The following is a 14,864-nucleotide window of genomic DNA, read 5'->3' as shown; positions in this document are numbered from 1 at the left end:
GTCACAGGCAGCACTCACAGGACACCCCAGACCCTCATCCCAGTGGCTATATTCCTGAGAGTCCCCAAGTGGCCTGGGGCTGGAAGGAGGATGGGTGGGAGGGTTCCCCTGCCCCAGTATACCCCCATACTGCAATGGCTAGTATCCCTGTGCCATTTCTGAGGGGACTTGGAGACAGCAGAGCAGCTGAGCTCAGGTCTTCAGGGATCCATGGATCTCAAGATACATCTGGGGGCTGGCTGCCAGTGAAAGCATTCTCACTTGAGGCCTAGATAGAAAAATGGTGCTGTTATATAGTAAGATGGCCTGGGTCACACCATCTATCTATGCAACTCCCTGCTACCAGGCCATAATCCCATAAAGAGCAATAAGTTATGGTTTAGATGTGAGGTATTCCCCAAAAGCTCATGTATGAGACAACACAAGACGGTTCAGAGGTGAAATGACAGGTTATGAGAGCCTTAGCCTCACTAGTGCATTAATCCTCTGATAGAGGTTAACCTGTAACTGTAGGCAGATAGGCTGTGGCTAGAGGAGGTGGCCCCTGGGGACATGTCTTTGGGGTGTATATTTTGTCCTTGAACAGGGCTCTCTCTCTCTCTCTCTCTCTCCTTCCTGGTACCATGTCCTGAGCCATTTTCCTCCACCACATCCTTCCACCATAATGTTCTGCCTCACTGCGGCTCTGAAGGAATGGAGTTGGCTGTCTATAGACTGAGACTTCTGAAACCATGAACCCAAATAAAATTTTCCCTCTCTCATTGTTCTTGTCAGATCTTTTGGTTACAGCGGCAAACAAACAAATAAACCAAACCAAATCAAACCAAACCAAACCAAACCTGACTAAAACAGTTCTCGTTAAATGAAACACATGCTGCATCTGCATGGAGCATCACCGAAGCTCATCTCACACGAGGAAGTGCATACTCAGAAGTCATATTAAACAGGGAATCTTCACAGTGACCAGAGGCTCAGCGACACACAGGCATAGAAAGGTACTGCATCACCTTTATTCTTACCAACACCCTAGGAATGACTCTTTCCTGTGATGAGATGATACCGAAGCCAAGTGCTAGGACAAGGAGTGAATGGCTGAGAGTCAGCTAACAATCCCTTGCCCCATCTCAGTCCTCCTGCCCTCCTGCTGCAAATGGAACAGACAGACAGGCATGTGCTGCTAGGGCCCACAGCCAGCAGCCACCTCAACTTCGCTTTCTCATTTAATATGATTCAATGGCATCAAAAACCCAAGGCCTGGTTCCCAACCTAAACCAAAGACTGAATCATACCTGCTACATATATTTTAAAAGTTAATGAAAAAGATGTCAATAATGAATAGATCATCTAGACAGAAGATCAATAAGGAAACAGGACCTGAACAACACTATAAACCCACTGGATCTAAGAGACGTAAACAGAACATTCCACCCCAAAACAGTAAGCCTGTAATCCCAGATTTTGGAGGCTGAGGCAGAAGGACTGCAAGTTCAAGGCCAGCCTGGACAACATAGCAAAAAAAAAAAAAAAATTTACAGAAGATGCAGATGAAGAGACACATCAGTGAGGTAGGGGAAGAGGCCTTCATGCCTTCCAAGCTCGAGGAACCTCCGCAGGTCCAGCCACCAGGCTCTCAGAACCCTGTGCTTTTGGGGGTTTATAGAAGTTTCTTTCCATGGGTGTGACAGATTAAATCACTGGCCACTGGTGATCCACTTAGCCCGCAGCCCCTCTCTCTTCCCTGGAGGTTGACCCTGCCTTGGTCTTTCAGGGACCAGTCCCATCCTGAAGCTGCCTGGGCTGCCAGTCAGCAGCGGGCTCAGCAGCAGACAAGACACATCACTTCAGAGACTCCCAGCACTCTAGGAGCTGTGGAAGACAGACAAAAAACCTCTGTCAGTACACAAGCAGCACGCCTGCTTCAGTGCACAACAACACTCTCCAATTATGCCGCATGGCCGGAGAGGAGTCTCCACGAATTCACCAAGACTAAACAACAGAACCTTCTCTGAACACAGTGGACTAGAAACATGGAAATCCAGAACATTCGCAAATAGGTAGCAATTAAACAGCACACTCTTAAAACTACCAGTGGAAGGAAATTTCTAATTTTTTTGACATGATTAAAAACAAAAATACAACATACTAAGCAAACCAAATCCATGTGGGACTAAGCTGGAGGGCAGGGGGCTCAACATGAGAAGACAGTGTGACATACCATATCAAGAGATTGAGGAGAAAAGCCACAAATGGTCTGAATTGACAGAAAAGCATCACCAAAGTCCCCAATCCCCTCCTGATACAAATGCTTAGAAAGCAGGAATAGAGGGCACCTCTCCAACACGGGAAAGGGTGTTTGTGAGAAGCACAGAGCTAACATGGCTGCAAGCTCTCCCCCAAGATCAGGACCAAGAGATAGCCGAGGCCTGTGTCCACCATTGCAATGTGGTGCCCCCACCCCAGAAGCCAGAGCGGTAGGACAAAAAAGGAAAAAGGCAACCATATCAGAAAGGCGGCAGCACAGCCATCTCTGGGCAGACGACAACCTACCTGCAGAAAGCCCCAGATTCCACAAACAGCAGCCAGAACAGACACCAACCTAGCGCAGCTGAGAACCAGCACAACGGCCATCAGTCTTCATATGGCAGCAACAATCAAAGAAAGAAGTTGAGAAAATAACTGCATTTATAATGGCATTCAAAAGAATAAAACAGCAAAGTTTACCCAAGAAGGTGAGAGGTTTGTACACAGCAAAGGACAAGCACTGTTGAAAGAAGCTGGAGAAGGAAACAAGTGAGAAGACATTCTCTGCTCTTGGGTTGGAAGACTTCATACTGGGGAGGACAAACAACAAAAGGGGGGGGAAAAAAAAAGATAAACTGCGTTTCACCAGAATTAAAAACTTTTGTGTACTTGTTCTATTATAAAGAATTTGATTGGCCTTTGTCCCTGGTTCCTGGGGACAAAACTAAATCTTTGAAATTTTCCTAGCAATGGGACTATTATCCAGAGTACTGGGACCAAACCTGAGTTTATGCAAACGCAATGACATAAACACAGGAAGAGCTAGAAAGACCAGCCAGGTGACTGGAGATAGCGGCTGTGGGCCACCTGATCCCAGTCCTATCTCCTGGAAAGGATGGGGGCTAGGGATTCAGTTCAGGCATGGAACTGATGATTCAATCAATGATGCCCCACAATGAAGTCCCAGTAAAGATTCTGGACCTTGAAGCCCAATGGAGCGTCTTGGTTGGTGCCACGCTGATGTGACTGGAGGGTGATGTGCTGGCTCCATGGGAGACGGCACAGAGGCTCCACACTTGGGATCCCCTGGAACCTCACTGTGTCTCTTCATTTGGCTGCTCCTATCCGCACCCTTTATAAACTAAAACTTTAATAGAATAGTGCTGGGAGTGGCGACGGCACACACCTAGGAGGCTGAGGCAAGAGGATCACAAGTTCCAGGCCAGCCTCTGCAACTTGGAAAGACTCCGTCTCAAAATAAAATGAAAACAGCTGGGGACGTGGCTCAGTGATAGAGCACCTCTGGGTTCAATCCCCAGTGCCCCAAACAAGAATCAAACAAACAAGCAAACCACAATGAGATACCATTTTATACCTACAAGGATGGCTTTTTTTTTTTTTTAATTAAAGTAAGTGTTGGTGAGGATGTACAAAACTGGAATTCTCATATACTGCTGTTAGCAAGGCAAAGTGTTGCAGCTGTTGTGAAGTACAGTGGTTCACCAAAAAGCTAAGCCTAGAGTTACCATGTGAGCCAGGGATCTCACTTCTACACCCAGGAGAGCTGGAAGTCAGGACCTAATTGCTTCTTATATGTGAATATTCACATAGCACTATTCACAGTAACCAAAAGTTGGAAACAATCCAACTGTCCATCAACAAATGAATGGATAAGCAAAATGTAGCTATCCAAAGTTATATAGCAAAATGAAGCAATGACACATGCTATAACAGACCAACAGCTATTCTTGAAAGCCATTCAGAGAAGTCATAGGCCATGTTGTCAGGAGCACTTAACAATTAAAGTACATGTAGGTCCTCCCCTGCACAGGACCAGAAGCATTTTTAATTTTAGAATAATTGCATAGACATTATAATGAGATATCTTGGAGATGGGACCCAAATCCAAATGTAAAATTTGTTTCTGTTTCATGCATACCTTATACACTGAACCTGAAGGTGATCTTATTAATGTTTTTAGTATACCTGCATTTGGATTGTGACCCATCCTGTGAGGTCAGGTATGGAATTTTCTACCTGTGGCGTCATCATATTGGTGCTCTAAAGGATTTGGATTTGGGATCACTTCAGATTTCTGGATTAGGGATGCTCAACTCGTGACTGAGATATGTAGCTGAGTTCAGCAACTAACATCTGGATTGAAATCAAAGCTGTCTATAAGAATGACATTAACTGCCCTTCTCACCCCCAAAGCCGACGTCTGGCTATGCCCTGTAACGAGGGAAAGAATGGATGGTCTGGAAAGCCTTCAGAGCGAAGCTGCGGCAGTGTGAGGAAGCCGAGGAGAGGAGGCAAACCCCGCCGTGTGCCAGCACTTACTCTGCATCTCCTCCACCCTAACCCTCGCAGAGCAGAGCCCGCTCCCCTGGAGGTCAGCCTGGCTGTCCTGCCTGAGGCAGTGCGACTTCTTCCAGGACACATACTGGCTCCTTTGCAGCCTATGCTGGCAGTCATGCAGAGAAACTGGCTGTCATCTCTATGCAGACAGTGAGTGCATGGAAGCCAGGATCGTAACTTACTGGTCTTTACGTTTACCTCAGGCTCAGGGACACCATCGACTGTGATCATCTGACATAGACAAAGTATACAGGAAAAGCTGAGTGATGTTTCTCCAATGGGGAGTGTACACAGAAGGACTGAGGCAGGTTTAAAGCCAGGGCACCAGGCACAGTAGGTAGGTAGGTACTGAAGATGATTAAATGTGTTCCATAATTTTTTGAAAGGAAAGAAAATGCAAAGACAGAAGCACACAAATTTCTTAAGATCGTCCACAGTCAGTGTAGAAAACCCCAGAAAGCTCCAGGAAACTACTAAGGCAAGCCCACGTGGGGCTGGGCTGAGAATGCAGAGGGTTTCCACAGGTGCAAACACCACGACAGGAACACTGTGTTCTCCCAGGTCTGGAGCCGCCCAGGGGCCTGCACGAGCCTGGCAGGGCCACACATTCTCCTCCTCACAACCCTCCCACCAGCTGTCTTTGCTCTTCACTGAAATCACAAGACTTTTTTTTTGTTAGATTGAGCAAATCAAGCTGCTTTTCTTTTTTGTGTCTTGTGTTTACTGTGATAATATCACATAGAGCAGACAGATAAATTGTCCTCACATAGCATGAGAGTTCAGACATGACCAGATACTTCCTGTGCCCCCACCTCTGAGGGGCCCCTGTGCTTTCTTATCACAGTGACATGTAGGGTGCTACACATAAGGGCCTCGTCTTCTGATGCAGCCCTTCAACACACCCTGCTGCTCTTGCACCCCATGGATCCCACCCTCTCCATTTCCACTGCTGCTTCCCAGTGAAACAGGAGGTGGAATGAAGAAACTCCAGACCCAGGATAGGACAGGACAGAGAAACGGACATGAAGCAACTTCTTGTGAATCTGAAATGCCCTGCTTTGGGGACAGCCAAGAGCCACGTTTTGTTTTACCACTTTCAAACCCTGCATCAATGATGTGGCCTCTGCAGATCCTGTCAACCCAGCACAGCAGCAGTTCTGAGGGGGCACAGACTCTGTGGCTAGTCGAGGGGCTCTGCCAAGCCCACCATGGGATTGGCTGCCCTCTGGCCTCCTGGGCTCATCCTTCCTGGCCACAGTGACGTGACAGATGATGGCTATAGACCTCAGGGGCCTGCAGACTGGGTACCCACAAAGCCCATTCCCGTCCCTGTGGAATCCTGGCCACCTCCCCACAGTACCCCTAACTGCAATTTAAATCTCCGGACACGTCTCCATGTAATGCCTTAATGGCATCTGCAACCACAACCACAGCTGGATGGAGGATGGTTTCCTGCATTTTTGTTTACCCCAGAAACTTAACTCATTCCTACTTATGCATGAGCTCCAACTACATAGCTAAGAATTCCTCTCTAAATCTGAAACATCTGTTTCACCTCCAAAAGACCATCTCACATGAAACCAGGCCTTCCTCCTGACCAGCACACAGACTTCATCAGCCTCCTCCCTGCTTCTGCAGCTCCACCTGAGCCCTCCCTGCCGGGCCACAGGACCACTGACCCTCTCCCTCCATCTCTGACCTTGTGCTCTGAACAAGAGCTCTGACACAGGGTTCCACTGTTCCCAGCTCAGTCACTAGGAGCCCCACCTTGCCCTCAGCCCTCTGCACGCTCATCCTGATATGTCCTATCCCATCCTCTGCTTTGGAGTCCATGGGACAGGTTGATAGATGGGACATTTGTAAACAGGAAGGGTCCTCTCAAACTACATGGCCACCATCAGAATTAATAGGTAAATCTGTTCTTTTCATCCAAAGTATGGTCTACTTCAACCTGAACACAACTGTGGGACACAACACCATGACGGGGTAGGCATGGGAGCACCCTCAGACCCTACCCACTCAAAGCTCGCATGCTGTTATAAGCTCTCAGGAGAATGATGGGGGAAACTTGGGTGCACTTCACTAGTTACAACTAGCAACAGCGTGTCTGAGAGCCATGTCTGAAAATGACCCAAGTTAGACCAGGAGGAAAAAGTGATAAGTCATGTATCCCATAACAAAGATGAATGCTGGGCTGGGGCTCAGCGGCACAGCACTTGTCTACAACATGTGAGGCACTGGGCTCCATCCTCAGCACCACATAAAAAACAAAAGCTGAACTCAAAAAAGTTTGTGCCTATGTGGACAAATAAAATGAGAATTTGTTTTTAAGCACAGGTTAACTCCTAATGGAAGTGGACAGCCCCCATGAGATATACTGCACCCCCCAAGTGCTGAGGTAGGTAGAGGCCCTGGTCTGGGCACACAAGTGACATGCACTGTCACGGGAGGACTGAGACACATGACAACAACTCAGCAGTCGTGATACAGAGGAACTCTATTTATTTTTAAAGATATGAATGGTATCATGGTTATCTTTTAACAGCTCTTATCTTTTAAAGATACATATTGAAATAAATATTTCAGTGATATGACAACAAGGTACTACTACTAAAACTATCAGAGAAAGAAAAAGCTACTACATTGTCCAGCAAAACTGTAGGAAGACAGGTTTAAAGGTATTTACATCAAATATTCAAATTTCAATTTCTGGAGAAAAGTGGTAAGCCTTCTTCAGAACCCAATGCTAAGTACAAAACCTGAGTAAGCCGGAGTGCATGGACCACACATGTGTACAGTGCAGTATATGCCTAGCACACACATGTGCACAGTGTCTGTACAAACACGATAGGGTGCACACACATGTACAAGCCTGGCACACATGCACTGTGCACATATGCATGATTCACACGCAATACACACTCATACACACAGTGGTGGAGAGCTGCCAGGGCAACTGTCTGCATAGGAGCAGGCTGGCATGGTGTGCAAATCTACATGCCACGAGGCGCATGGATTGAGAACACTAAGGGAACATACAAACAGTGGGCCCCAGAAGCAGCAACCAGTGCAAATGAACAGAGACCCTGTCTTCAGGCAGGAGAGAGAAGAGTCTGCAGGGAGGACAGAAATGCCACCAGCCTAACAGGGCACTTGGGGAGCCTTTACCTGTGTCAACTCCTGGGTTTCCCTCTCAGAGAGAAGTGGCTGATCCCTCTGCAGCTGCAGTTGCCCGCCTTCCTGGCCTCCTTCAGGCAGCTCCCGCTGTGTGGTACAGCCCCTCAGCCTGGGTGCTGGAATGGAAAGCTGAGGTCAGTGGTGACATCTTTCGGAAGACACAAACCACACACAAACATTCAGAGCCTTACAGAGGAACACTGAAGACTGCCCCAGCACTTTGGCCTGGTGGCGCGTGTCCAAGCACGTTACAAGTATCCATCCCCACACCTCTGCTGAGCTGAGCACCCCACCCAAGACCACTGTTTGGTATCATACTCATGAGATACTCAGGGACTAATTCTATAACTATCTCTAAAAAAAGGTCATTTATCCAAGAGTGATCAATTTTTCTTTTTTGGTACCAGGGATTGAACCCAAAGCACTTAACCACTGAGCCGTATCTCCAGCCCCATTTTTAAATTTTATTTAGAGACAGGGTCTCACTGAGTTGCTTAGAGCCTTGCTAAGTTGCTGAGGCTGGCTTTGAACTTGTGATCCTCCTGCCTCAGCCTCCCAAGTTGCTGGGATTACAGGTGTGTACCACTGCGCCTGGCCAATTTATTTTTTTCTTTGAGTAAAGACTGAAGATTTGGAGTCTAAAACACAAGAACCTTTGAAACCTGGTGAAGTGTACATAAAACACATCACTAGGAAACTTCAGGGACATCTGGGATATTCCACAGAGCAAGTGGTTCCAGAGAGCACAGGAAATGACCAGCTATCAGAGCCAACTGAAACCGCATGTAAGGTTGTGCGGAGGTAGAGGGTGAGTCAGAGCTGCCCTGTGGCCGGGCTTGGCAAGATGTGGCATCTCTGAGGTTTGGGGTACCATGAGCTGTGGGACTCACAGAACACCTGCACATTGGGCAATCTCTAAGTCAGGGAGGTGCGCCATAAACAGTGTGAAAGTCCCCATGAAGTGTGGCTCCTGGTGGCTGCTCATAGGGGTGTCACTTGTCCTTTATTTAGAGAATAGCTCCAACTGCAACCCCAGCACTTCACAGGCCAGATAAGAGCTGCAATTGAAGTCCGATCTTTGTTCTTCTCCATAGTTCAAGCCACCCCAGATATGGAGCAGTCGGCCAAGTGGAAGGAAACAGCGCTGGCTAAGCAGCCCTTTCCTTTGGTACAGGAGGGACCTGTGACCTTCATGCCTTCCTCTGAGCTAGACAAGATACAGCAGCCTGGAAGCCACTGCTATACATATCAGAAAAGAACTGGAAAGAAAGCACATGGGAAGAGGGTGCCTTGTTGGGCATGAAAGGCAGGAACAAAATGGGTTAGGCTCAATACTTTCCAACAAACTGCACTTCACTGTCCTCTCCAGGAAAGACACTAGGCACCTCCAGCACACACACACAAAATCTCCTCCAGTCTCATTACCTCTTACAATAATCTTTCAAGGTAACCTCCCCTGAGAGTGCCAGACTGAGCAGAATTGGCTTCCCCACCAGGATGAATGTGGCTGGGGTTAGAACAGGCATGCACGAGAACATGGGCGTGGAGCCAAGGGAGGTGAGAGGCACACTCTAGAAAGTCAGGGCCATTAACTAATGACCACTCTGCATGTCTGAGTGGCCAGGTCTCACAAAATAGCACCTTTAGGATGTATCACTTGGATTGGTGCTTTCCTATTCTGTTCTTACACAACTACAAAAAAAGAAGAGTATTTGCCAAGTGCTAATGTTGCAGATGCTATCTGCAAAGCTCCCCAGTAGCTTCAGGGCCCTGCTAATTAGCACTTCTCTGCAAGAAAACATCCAGGCACTGCCCTGCAGCAGCTAGCAGGGTCTGCAGCTAATGAGGTTGGACGATAGGACAGACACAAAAGATGTGTCTCACAGTTGTCATCAGCTTAAGCAGAAGATAGCAGGGCTGGGGACAAGACTGCAGCATGAAAAGGCTCTGCCAGGTGGGCTGCAGGAAGAACCCATCCCAGACTCAGAGGATCCCCTATTTTCTGCTCAGGTGTCTAGGGCAGTGCAGACCCCTTCAGCTGGCTTGCACCGAGCCATGCACTGTTCTACAGTCCTTGCATCTCTGCCCACAGCCTTGGTGGCCCTGGGTTGGTATGAGCTCTCCTAAGAGCCTTTCATGTGGGGTCCCAGCTCCAGCACATGCTCTGGGCAGTGGAGCCCTGGTGCTGCTGAGATGTGGTTGGGTTTTCATTCAACACCCAAGGCTATAGGGAGATACTGACTGACTGAATTCCAACAGCCAAGACTGCTTCAGCAACCAGAAGGCTGAAGCAGGAGTGTTCTTCTTGATATAACTAATTACCCACAGGTGCATGAAGGGCATGGGGATATTTTCTCTGAGCCGCAGGGTCAGTTGGGACTCAGCTAAGTCACAGGCTCCATCTCCAGGGCTGGTTGCTGACTCAGTCATGCAGTGTTTTAAAATATCTGAGGAAAAGTATGGTGGTCCTGTTGCTATCTCTTCAGTCATTAATAATCTCAGTTAAATAAAAACAGTAAAAATGGCTCTGCCAAAAAGGGGAAAAAAGACAACTGTACCTTCTTGGAATAAGGAGGCCTGAGAGTCCTAAGTGAGGTCATGCTGGAAGAGAGAACACAGACACTGGCCCCAGCAATGGCCTCTGCACTGTACCAGGTGGCAGGAAGTCCCCTCCTCATGCATCAAAGGCTCAGCTGTAGCCTGGGGACTTCCCTTGCAGATGCGACACAGAGCTGTACCTCTGCATAGGCTCAGAGAGAAACCTGCCAGCACGCTATCTGGGCAGACCTTCCCCTGGGCCCAGGCCTTGTCTCATCTGCACCCGGGGAAATGCCCCTCTACCCAGGCTATGTGGGATGGGACATGGAAAGCTCTGAGAGACATGGGTCAGAGGAACACAAAATGTGAAGGTGCACATCCATCCGTGTGGGAAGGACAGCACAGGAAGCTGAAACACAAGGAGACAGCAGTTCCTGGGACCCCAACAGACACTTGTATTTTCAAAGTGATGAAAAAGTATGGCAGAATTAGGCACGGCAGTCTCCAAGGAAGTCGGTGGACCAGGACTGAGAAGCTCCAACAGGCTTCGGGTCACGCAAGAGCACTTCATGCACAGCACATGCTTACATTCCTCAGGACCCCATCCTGGGATACTTAAGAACTCTGTCATGCATGTTGTACAGCCTGTGTCTCCAAGGAACCTGTCCTGAGACCCCCAAAAGCTCTTTGATGCAGAACACAGTGCTTGCATCCCCAAAGATCCTGACCTGGGACCCCAGGGCTCTGTCATGTATAGCACAGTGCCTGCATCCCCTCAACTGAAGCCAGAACTCCTCTGCCTAGGAAGCCAGCCAGGAGCAACTGACCCTGCAAAGACATAGTCAGCCGTCCACCACTGTGCCTCCTGCTGCCTGGCCTGCCTGGTTCTGGGGACACCATGAATGACCACAGGCACAAGTGCTGTGGATAGGAAAAGTTCTGGGAGCTTACTTGATCCTGGTTCTGGGAAACCTCTTTGAGCAGGTGATAGCAGCAAGCAGCTACGACAGAATCTGCTAACAAATGATCCATAGAAAATGCTGTACAAGCTAAGTCATGGGATGTGAGAGGAGGGCACCTCATTGTGTGGCTGCCTTCCAAACCACACCCCAGGCAAACCACAAAAACACATGACACAGACTCTAGCAGGAACCTTGCCAGTCCTTCCAGAGGCTGTTAAGAGCACCGGGGAGGACTCTCAGGCATCATCAGAGTGGGGAAGCCCAGAAAGTCTAGGATCACAGGCTAGGGGGCTCTAGAGACAGAAGAGGATTTCAGATAGAGACAAGGGTGTCTATAGTGGGAAACACCCATGGGTGCTCCCTGGTTGTAATGAGGAGGCACCTAACAATGGCACAAAGAAATGGGGGATAAAGAATTCTGTACAGATTGAGAGTGAATATCCCTAACCCAAAACCCCAGAATCCAATCACTCCGAGCACAAAAATGACACAAGCAGAAAAATCCCACACCAAGAAAATTTGTTTCTTGTGCAAAATCTATGAAAAATATTGTATAAATTTACCCTCAGGCTGTGTGTATAATGTTTATGTAAAACATGAATGAATTCCATGTTGACTGGGGTCCTGGCTTCAAGATATCTCACTATCTATGCAAATATCCCCAAATCTGAAAAATTCAAAATCCAAAACATCTGTGGTCCTTAGCTTTCAGATAAGGGATACTTGGCCTATACTATCTTCAGATCTTTTCCTGCAAACTAGAAACTATTCTAAACTCTGAAGGCAATTTTGAGGATTCTAAGCAGAAAAGCAGCAATCTACAACTGCACTTCCCTGAGGCAGATGCTGTCCTGTCTTCCCATTCCCCTGGCTCTGCTCCTGAAGTGAGCACTGCCTCTCCCCATCTGCCTGAAACATCACTACAGTTCTCTGGAAAACTTCACCCCAGGAACCAGAGGACTGGCTGCGACACTGCGACACTGCCCCCATGTGGCTGTATGCACACAGCGCGCCTCCACCAGACTGCACCCAGGGCGAGTCATGGTTTCCACCCCTACTGCCTCAGCACGTTCCAACTCCAAGCAGTAAAAACAAAGAAGACAGACACACAACAGCAGCACATGAAGATGACAGTTTGAGGAAAGCTTCACCCCAGCCTGCGGTCAGGAACACTACTGAGTCCCAGCAACTCTTAGGCTATCTTTCCTACTGAGACCCAGTACATGCTTTCTGCAATGGTACCCGCCAGGACTGGCCCCCATAGCCACCCTGCAAGGTGCGCACACCAAGCCACTGGAGGTGAAGAGTGGGGCTGAGAGTGCAGCTCAGTGGAGGAATGCTTGCCTACTACGCAGGAGGTCCTGAGTTCATTGAAGCAATGGACAGGAAGGAAGGGAAGAAATGAAGATTGACTTCCTAGAGCATACCCTCCATATCCTCCAGAGAGTCCTCCCAAGAAGTGAAAAATAACTGAGATGGAAACCCTGTGTCATGCCCAACACAGGATCCCTGTGACCGTCTCTTTCCTATGTTCCTTCAACAGCGACTCAATAAATACTAACATGCTGTGGCCAGAAGAGTGTCACAAAGATTTCCTACACCCAGGCCCACAACAGGAACTAGCGAGGGTGGGCAACTGTATCACTGGAGCAGCACTGAAGAGACACCTCATTTTGAAGACATCTGAAGACTCTAGAAGGACAATAAATCCACACCACCACAGGCACATAGAGGGGCAGGAGAACACAGAGAGACAACAGGGGAAAGAACCCTACTGCTGCATGAATCAAACCACCTGTTAGACTTCAAAATTCCCACTGTCTGGGAAAACAAAAACAAAGAACTGGTTAGGATACAACACAAAACTCCTGCAGTCACACACCCAGCCACCTCCCATTGCCCACTCCTCTAGGACAGTCACCACCTCCCCAAAGGCCACACCTCCTCCATGAACTCACACACCAAGTCACCTCCCATTGCCCACTCCTCTAGAAGAGTCACCAACTCCCCAAGTGCCACACACCTCCTCCATGTAATCACACACCCAGTCACATCCCCATTGCCCACTCCTCTAGAACAGTCCCCAACTCACCAAGTGCCACACACCTCATGCAGTCACACACCCAGTCACCTCCCCATTATCCCCTCCTCTAGGACAGTCACCACCTCCCCAAGTGCTCACACCTCCTCTACGCAGTCACAAACCCAGTCACCTCACCATTGTCCCCTCCTTTAGGACAGTCACCACCTACCCAAGTGCCACACTTCCTCCAGGCAGTCACACACCCAGTCACCTCCCCATTGCACACTCCTCTAGGACAGTCCCCACTTCCCTAGGACAGTCCCTACTTCCCTAAGTGCCACACACTTCCTCCATGCAGACAAACACCCAGTCACCTCCCCATTGCCCACTCCTCTAGGACAGTCACCACCTCCTCAAGCGCCAGTTCTCCTCCAAGCACTCACATACCCAGTCACCTCCCCATTGCCCACACCTCTAGGACAATTACCACCTCCTCAAATGCTACACACCTCCTCCCCCCAGTCACACATCCAGTCACCTCCCCTTGCCCACACCTCTAGGACAGTCACTACTCCCCAAGTGCCACACACCTCCTCCTCGAAGTCACATACCCAGTCACCTCCCACTGTCCACTCCTCTAGGACAGTCACCACCTCCCCAAGTGCCACACACCTCTTCCCCGCAGTCACACACCCAGTCACCTCCACATTGCCTTCACGTCTAGGATAGTCACCACCTCCCCAAGTGCCACACACCTCCTCCAAGCAGACAGACATCCAGGCACCTCCACATTGCCCACACCTCTAGGATAGTCACCACCTCCCCAAGTGCCACACACCTCCTCCCCGCAGTCACATACCCAGTCACCTCCCATTGCCCACTCCTCTAGGATAGTCACCACTCCCCAAGTGCCACACACCTCCTCCAAGCAGTCACATACCCAGTCACCTCCCCATTGCCCACACTTCTAGGACAGTCACCACCTCCCAAGTGCCACACACCTCCTCCAAGCAGTCACACACCCAGGCACCTCACTATTGCCCATACCTCTAGGACAGTCACTACTTCCCAAGTGCCACACACCTCCTCCCCGCAGTCACATACCCAGTCACCTCCCATTGCCCACTCCTCTAGGATAGTCACCACTCCCCAAGTGCCACACACCTCCTCCAAGCAGTCACATACCCAGTCACCTCCCCATTGCCCACACTTCTAGGACAGTCACCACCTCCCAAGTGCCACACACCTCCTCCAAGCAGTCACACACCCAGGCACCTCACTATTGCCCATACCTCTAGGACAGTCACTACTTCCCAAGTGCCACACACCTCCTCCCCGCAGTCACATACCCAGTCACCTCCCATTGCCCACCACTCTAGGACAGTCACCACCTCCCCAAGTACCACACACCTCTTCCCCGCAGTCACACACCCAGGCACCTCCCATTGCCCACTCCTCTAGGACAGTCACCACTCCCCAAGTGCCACACACCTCCTCCCCACAGTCACACACCCAGTCACCTCCCCATTGCCCCCTCCTCTAGGACAGTCACCACCTCCCCAAGT

At 49.3% G+C, this 14,864-nt stretch overlaps 1 protein-coding gene across 7 annotated transcripts in view; it reads right to left on the bottom strand.

The window, feature by feature from the left end:
• Snap47 (synaptosome associated protein 47) overlaps window positions 1–14,864 on the bottom strand; it is a 111,801-nt gene that overhangs the window by 48,447 nt on the left and 48,490 nt on the right. For all 7 annotated transcript variants that reach the window (XM_048801349.1, XM_015498755.2, XM_015498756.2 and 4 more), the window contains one exon: window positions 7,768–7,892. In XM_048801349.1, coding sequence (XP_048657306.1) covers window positions 7,768–7,892 — 125 coding nt within the window. The remainder of the gene's footprint in view (window positions 1–7,767; window positions 7,893–14,864) is intronic.

The sequence above is a fragment of the Marmota marmota genome, unplaced genomic scaffold (assembly GCF_001458135.2).
Source record: "Marmota marmota marmota unplaced genomic scaffold, marMar, whole genome shotgun sequence".
NCBI classification, from domain to species: Eukaryota; Metazoa; Chordata; class Mammalia; order Rodentia; family Sciuridae; genus Marmota; species Marmota marmota.
The sequence above is the reverse complement of the archived record's forward strand: the minus strand, read 5'-3'. Positions and strand labels throughout refer to the sequence as shown.